An 8,423-nucleotide genomic window follows, 5' to 3' on the forward strand; every position below is an offset into this window, starting at 1 on the left:
CTAGTCTATTACGTGGTGTTACGCTTCTATGTAACCATATTATACTGTAATAAAAAACCCGTCAAAATAAAAAAAATTATTTAAATTTTGTATTTATTTTCTTACAAAAATCGCATTACAGTTATTAGTCTAGGCTTGTTTTCAAGTTAATCAAATACATACCATTCTTTAATGATTCTTATTTGCACTCTGATGGTGACCGTTACGAAGGGTAGGAAATGTCGATGGGTGGTAAGCTGGCACACATTTTTACACGGGGCGTTGTACTACTGCTTACATGGGTTTTACTTCCGGTTTCGTTACCAGGGGACTAGAATGCACACCGTGTTGTTTCTCCGCGAAACTGAAAAGTCATTTTACCCAGGCAATAATATTGTGAAACGCTTAAATCGTTCGTTAATTCCAAATCAAACTTTTTCAATCAAATTGTTTAATTAAAAAATATAGCACGTGCACGAAATTTCCAAGTAAAAAAAAATATTATCCAAGCGCCTTTTTTTTTATGTGAAATTTTAAGCTAATAATCATCTCAACTTAAAAAAATAAATAAATAAGAATTATTAACTCTTAAGACGGAAATGGCCAATTTTTAAATAATCAAAATAATTTTATGGGACTGTATGATATGCAAGGTCAACTTATGAAAGGTTTACATAGTATACACGTGTAAGTTATAAGCTTATTGTTAGTAGGTATAGTTCGGAAAATCGATAGACTATACTGTTTTTGTGTCTTGATTTTTTAATAATTTGTTTAACAAAAATTGTAATTAAATAGAGTATTTATATGAATTTTACATAGTTAGAATAAACTTTTTTTGTAAAATCTAGCTTTTTGAGGTCTCGTTTAGTGTTAAATTAATTATAATTGCATTTTTTATAATAATTCGATTTTTATTTCAAATTTGTATAGTTGATTATAATCGAAGGTGGACTGGAATAGAAGGCATTTTTACTGTGAAGATTTTGTTTAATAAATACAGCTCTAATAAGGTATTGGTGACAGTAGTGATTGATTAATCATTAATTTTAAGACAGTTAAGGTTCCTCAATTTTATTTTCCAGATATCTCTTACCCAACTTTTTAATAACTCATAAGACAATATACCGGTTGTTTACCCTTGAAATTAATAGACAGCCTTTGTTCAAAAATATATTTGATATTAGAATTCGTCTTTGTTAACACTTTTAAAATAAAAAACTTACATTCGTTGAATAATATAAAGAATTTTTAATTAAACAGGTACAAATATATACATGTATATACCTATTTATAACACAAGGGGAAATGGTTTTCCTTTTTTTTAGCTTGTTTAACATATGAATATTATACATAAACACTATATAAAATATTTACATTCCTTTATTGTATACAAAGGAAAATTGATTGATGTGTGACAAAAACATATCCAACATAATCGAACCGAATAACAGTTGCAGTTAAAATTCTTACATCGTCAACCTCGTTTATTATTCTTATATTATGACTACTTCCGCGTATTTAAATCTATTATGAATGAAAAGCTGTGGAAATGTTTAACAAGGAAATGCGGTTCAAGTGACTTAAGTTTGAAGTTAATTTTGTGGACAGTCGCATCGTCGCACCATGTACAAGCTATTGAAAATTGGTCCTCTGGCTGTTATAGCTCCGGTGTATTATCTCATTAAGATTTTTGGCGTTTTACCAATTGGTTACTCGTATTTTAAAAGTGAAAATAATGTTATTAAACTGAAAGGGTTTCACGGAAAAATTCATAGTAACAGTAAGAATATATAAATATATTTTAAACCTATTACTATCATCCCCGATACGTGATCAATTTGTGATGTAGGATAAAATGTCCCTGTATAGTTTTAAGAATTAAGACGTACAACACATCTCAGTTAAATAAATTAAATTTTTTCTTTAAAAATACATTTTTTATTTTATATTTATAGATTGATTAAAATTCTGCTATAGTAACTTTGTACCTAATATTGTTGTTTCGTTAGCTATTTTGTTTTAATGTCATTTATCGTTCATTTTTTTAAAATCAATAGTAACAAATAAATATTATGTTAGTGTATGGCTATTGTAAGTCTTTGGTTTAGGAACTGATGAAAAACAACTGTGAATACGTTTTGCGTACTGCCTATGTAGGTAATACGTTAAGCGCAGATACATAAAAGCCTATTAGAAAACAAAAACAAATATTATAGCTACTATTAAGTATACTTACAGCAAGTATCCTGTGTGTGCATATTTATGACTTGTGTGAAAAAATAAAAAACATTTAAATCTTAAGGTCTATAATATGTGTTGGATACATTTGCTTATTTGAAGATTTGTTATGAAGTTTTTATAACGCGTAGGTAATTCATATATTTAATAGTTTGATTACTATACCAGACATAATATTATAAATTAGTTTATATTATGCACCTCCAGAAGAGGAATATGCTAAATACTGTAACATTTTCTCCTAACGTAGAAAGATTACATTTTTACACACCACAATATTAACTGTATTTATTTGGTGGTTTGACTAATACGGGGCGATTAATTTGACGTAAGCGCGCTCACTTTCTTTGAAAATAATTGCAATTTTGTGGTTTAACATTTTTTATTTACTATAATGTTTACTTATTTTTTTAGTACATTCTACAATACCTATTTTATAAAAAAAAATGTAAATTTTAATGGAATTGACCACATTGATGCAAACCTTTTTTTTCTATTTTCTTCTAGTTCACGGTGTACGTTTTCATGTAAGCAAGTGTGGAACGATATTTTGGATTTTTCAGCTCACCCTACACGTGTGGACGTTTATCGGGATGTCGAGTCTGGTGGCTCGATCGTTAGTCAGTAGAAAAGTAATCGCCTGTTCGGTGGACAATTACTGCACAGCGATAAGCGCGCTGGTCTCGCATACGGCGATAACTCCTGTAGTGATGATTTTGGTCGGGTTTCGACTGAAAAATATCGTCTGTTGCATGGACAAGACGGCTATCCAATTGCTCCGGTATCGTTACTTGCGCAGATTGCCCGTCGCCACGTTTGCCGTGATCTTATTCACGTTTACCCTCATGACCAAAACGTTTGTGGCCGTACTCTTGATCAATCTGAAATATCCGTTTCTCTATTACATGTTTTTCATTGCTTACGCGTGTCCCGTATTTCTCGTTCACCTGATAAACGTCATGTGTTTGGTATCTCAGCATTCCTACGAAGACGTAAATAGGTAATATACAATATATACTTAATTCATATTTTATTTTCTATGCATTCATTAATACAAATTTATCGTTCTAAAATGTTGTTGTCTTAACCAAACTGTTCTAAACGGATTGTACATTTATTTTATAAAAATGGTGACAGTTTAAATCCAAACTTTCTAACTTTATTCAAATTTACCCGATTTTTCCCGGATCGTTAAAAATGTTTAATGAATTGCCTCGAGTCAAACGATAGCTCGTCCATAGTATAATGAAGATTTTAAGTAGATTGGTTGATCAGAAGGGATGCGAACCATTGACCAAAATATGTCGGCAGACACGAAAGAGTTCACAAACGTTTTTGTTTATTTAATTTTTATTTATGCAATATGTTACAATTCAGAACAATAAGCATAATAGATGTAGTATTAACAAAGGTCAAATTGTCACAGTGAAGAGGCTTCCTAGGTGAGGAACTCAAACAGAGTTAATTAATGATACTATTTATGTATATTTTTTGCTATTTAACTAATAATTCTTTTTGACATTTTCATGTCTTTGCTCAGGCACATAACCGAAAAAAGTGTCATAAAAAGCGTTACGCTGTTATCTGATAAGAGATAAAATATTAGAGATAAGGGATAAGATAAAGATATTAGAGATGGGGTGGGAATGGGGATGAGGATGACGGTGAGAATGGGGGTGATGATGAAGATGGAGATGTTAATTTTTAAAAAAATGTATTCGGTACTTCAACGAGACATGAAAATGCTCTTTCGTGGTTGCAGACTCGTCTGAAAAATGTTTTAAATATAATACAAGTAAACATTAATTATTATAAATAATTTATAAGTATTATATTTAAAATAAAATGCCCCTTAAAGTTTTTAATGTGTATGCTTAAATATCTAATAATAATATTATTATAATTATTATTATATTATCTATTACAGGGAATTGGGAGAACTGAAAAATTTGAAATCGAAAACTGAACGGGTGTTTCGATTGAGATCGTTGATGAACGACCATTGGTTTCTTGAAGATTATATTGAACTCGTGTCCAAGACGTTCGGTTCTAAATTATTGTTAACCATACTGGACATATACATTCAGCTGCTACTATGTTTGTATTATGCGATATGGGATTCTATTGTTCACGGATTGCACGATATATTACTTCACGGGGTCCTAAACATAGTTATTTTAATGGGCAATTTGATTTATTTGTGTTACAGAGGCCACTCTACAGTCAAAGAGGTACCTAAATATGTATATAAGTATATATATATGTATACATATAAATACGATTTTATACAAATGAAATATTTTCATTCTTTGAAAACGCTTAAAATATTATTAAAATAATTTCCTCAATATGAAACACACGTTCAAATGTCTTATCCCGAGTTTTTCTTTAAAATATGGGTTTGATATTCCTTTAATCGTCCGACGAAAGGTAAATTAATGCGTCCGGGTTTAAATGTCTGCTGTGTATGAGTTTATAATATTATATGTATTAAAATAGGAGATTGGGATATTTTAATAAAATGAATAATAACAATTATGTTTTGATTTAGAGTCGACGGGTAATTTATCAACTTCGGCATTTGAGAGATTTATTGTACGACGATCCCGTTTGTCAAGCTATTGTAAGTAATTTAATTGTATACTGACAATTGTTGTTTAATATTTTAATATTGAGTTAATTGATCTGATATCGACTGAATATTAATAAATCGTCAGAAATTAACAGTGTACATTAATCTACAGTTTACAATTGTAGAAACAGCTGTTTAATTAAGTTATACATATATATATACTTACAGCTAAAAATATTCACACTTCGAGTCAATTGTCGTAAAGTACAAGTTACAGCTGCAAAGTTTTTTGACATAAATCTGTCATTACTTTTTGGTGTAAGCAATTAATAAAGTGGTTGTTTGACATAATTTCGATACTTCTTTATGTTTTACAGTCGGCAGGCATTGTGCTAACTTACTTTTTGGTGCTTATTCAATTCCAAATAGAAGGTTCCAAACATACATCTGCCGCAATGAATATCAGTGAAGTTGTTACCGTTAAATGTAAATCATGGCCTTGTATTATCAAAGATGAATAATTGTAATTTTTAAAAAGTTTTTTATTTGTTTTTAACTGTGTGAACTATTTCGTTATTATCTCTTATGAAACCAATTTACTGTCCTAATGTAATTTTGTTAAAGAAATACTTACAAAATTTCAAAGTACTTAATTGATAACAATTTGTTAAAAAATAAATGAACTAATAGATTAGCTTCTTTGAAAACATAATAGGTATGTGGATTAAAAATACAATATATACTTGTTTTACCAAAAATGTGTTGTTGTAATTTTATTTTTTCTAATTTTGCATTTTAGCTTCGAAGCAGAGTTGAGAATGTTTTTATTATTTTAATTTTTTTATTTTGAGTCGACCCGCGATATCTTTTAAACCACTTAACCGATTTCTTTGGGTAGCAATTCTATAGATTAGTAATTGTACCTGAAAGGTAGTTAATTGGGCCAAAATTAAAAATTCCTAATACCCCCTTCCCACTAACATAAATTCTTGATCCATTAATAGTAAAGAATATGAGTCTTACAACTAACACTGATACAATTCTTTGCTATGAATTTTTGATGATAGTATTAACATACATATTAATGCTACTTGAAAAAGATAAATGTGTAAGATAAACTTGTATACAAATCATTAGATAAGAGCTTTTCACATGAAATTTCTACATACAAATTTCTATTTTTAATAGAAAAACATTTGCGCCACGCGAATGATAGAAGGCTAAATATCTATATAAATATATTTTGTACTATTTATCATCAACCTAGACAGCAAAGGTCAAGTTCAATACTTTCAAAGTTTCGAAGAAATATTTTTTGTTCATAAACAGTTTAAAAATATTAGTTTCGACGTGGAGCTAAGAAGGTATTGTACTTACAATGATGTGTTTTTTAAATTAAAATTTTTTTTTGTGTTTAGACACGTGATATCGTTACAATCGCTGAACCGATATCTTAGTTAAGTCTATAAATCAGAAATCGAACCTTAACGGTGTTTATTGGGCCAAAAATTAAAAAAATGTCATTTATTCGCCGGCAAAATCGAAAGTAAGGGATGACTTTATTTAATGTTTAGCCCAATAAACTACCTATCAGGTTCGATTTCTGATTTGTATACTTTCTACATGAAAAAATCGGAACAGTGGTTTAAAAGATATCGTGGGTCCGAACAAAAATAAAACCATAATTGTAAAAACAATTTGTTCTTAGCTCTGCACCGTAGTTAAAATATTTATTACTCGATTTAAATGTGGCCCAACACGGGTTGTATTTTGTATAAACAACACATTTTTTTTTATAACAAATGTCTCAAAATGCGAACTATTTACGATATGACTAAATATTAATTAAACTTTCAACAGGAAACAATGCTTTTATTATTATTTCCACCTTATATGAAGTGTGAAAAAGATCAATGTAAATTTTTTTTGAAAATGATGTTTTTGTATAAAATTATTTGTATTAGTATTTTGTAATTTTTTATGCGCTCGAACCAGGGAAAAAATAGATTAGTCCAGAGTAACGACCGCCGGAAATTTAGGCATACAGGCAAAATGTATTACGTTTTGAAATTAAAAACATGATTTTCTCAGAATGTTAAAAAATTGACATTGATCTTTTTTCCCCGCAGCCCTTCATATGTTTTTATCATATTTTAAACGTTCAGGTATGTCAATGTCATTCATTAAAGACAAAAAAAAAAAACACTAAAATTGTGTTAGAGAAAATAAAGACAGGTACTGGGAAAAAATGTATTTTTGTTAAATTATTCAAGTCATTTAACAATACAAGTTCAACTTAAAACAACTCTTCAAATATTTTAAATATCACATATATATGAAATTTACCTGAATATTTAATGTGAGGAAATGGTTTTAAAAATTTAGTACATAGCCACCAGGCACACGCCAAACTATGGCCAAGCAATTGAAAATTGGCCGTTTGGCTACTATTGCTCCAGTTTATTACCTTTGTAAAATGTTCGGTATTATACCAGTCAGTTACTCATACTGTCGAATGGAGAACAACAGAAATCCTAAAGATTTTTGCGGGAGAAGTCATAATAACAGTAAGAATCAAATTACTTACCTACATAATATCGTCGTATTGTTCAACATTTTTATTATACATAAATACTCTCGTGCGGTTTATACAAAAAAAGCATGAATTATTTGGTTTTAGACAATAAAGCTTTCATTTAGATAACTTATATACGTGTCGTTGTATGTGAGAGACTTTTTGCACTGATATAAGCATGGCCTAACAGCGAAAAAGTTGTAGTGGTTTCTTAATAATATATATACATATAATGTATATGCATAGAAAAAAATGTAATTATACAGCTACCGACCATGATCTAATAACAAATCAAATCATTAAAAAATTACCAAAAAAAGCTATTATTCACCTCTCACACATCTTTAACTCTATCCTCCGTTTATCATACATCCCCTCTTCTTGGAAACACTCGGTCATTATTCTAATTCATAAGCCTGGGAAACCCTCGCATCTCCCTTCGTCGTATAGACCAATTAGCCTACTCCCCTCCTTCTCTAAAATCCTAGAAAAAATCATAATCAAAAGAATCTATCCAATTATAACCGAAAAAAAAATTATTCCAGATACCCAATTTGGTTTTAGAAATAATCATTCAGCCCTTCACCAAGTACACAGAATTGTAGACAACATTGCCTCTTCTCTAGAAAAAAAACATTTTTGTTCAGCCGTATTCCTTGACGTAGCACAGGCGTTTGATCGCGTATGGCACAAAGGCCTGCTCTACAAAATTCGTTTCCTTCCCACTCCTCTATATCTTACCTTAAAATCTTTCCTCTCACACCGTACTTTCCAAGTGCGATGCGATGATGAGCTTTCAAATACTTTTCCTATAAAAGCTGGTGTTCCACAAGGTAGCATTCTCGCGCCTACCCTTTATAATCTATTTACTGCCGACATACCTCATTCAAACATCACTAACTTAGCCACTTTTGCAGATGACACCTGCATAACTTCTTCCGACCCAGATATTAATTCAGCCATTAATAAACTGCAAATGCATCTTAACGAGCTAGAAACCTGGTTTAATCAGTGGAAAATTAAAGTAAATGAAAATAAATCATCACATATTACATT

At 30.0% G+C, this 8,423-nt stretch overlaps 1 protein-coding gene across 2 annotated transcripts; it reads left to right on the forward strand.

Annotated features, from left to right (window-relative positions):
- Positions 1-2,988: 2,988 nt before the first annotated feature.
- LOC126834807 (odorant receptor coreceptor-like) lies at positions 2,989-5,388 on the forward strand. 2 transcript variants are annotated; one of them, XM_050566984.1, is made up of 5 exons: positions 2,989-3,220; positions 4,148-4,451; positions 4,772-4,843; positions 5,021-5,110; positions 5,170-5,388. In XM_050566984.1, exons 1-5 carry the CDS (start codon positions 3,066-3,068, stop codon positions 5,311-5,313), a joined length of 765 nt encoding a protein of 254 aa, XP_050422941.1. In that variant the 5' UTR covers positions 2,989-3,065; the 3' UTR covers positions 5,314-5,388. The 2 variants fall into 2 exon arrangements, with proteins under 2 accessions (XP_050422941.1, XP_050422942.1); XM_050566985.1 differs by lacking the exon at positions 5,021-5,110.
- Positions 5,389-8,423: the final 3,035 nt, after the last annotated feature.

Source organism: Adelges cooleyi, unplaced genomic scaffold (assembly GCF_023614345.1).
Source record: "Adelges cooleyi isolate 19-005CV unplaced genomic scaffold, UGA_ACOO_1.1 ACOO_flye_CR_arks_rails_tigmint_CR_PRNA_21, whole genome shotgun sequence".
Lineage (NCBI taxonomy): Eukaryota > Metazoa > Arthropoda > Insecta > Hemiptera > Adelgidae > Adelges > Adelges cooleyi.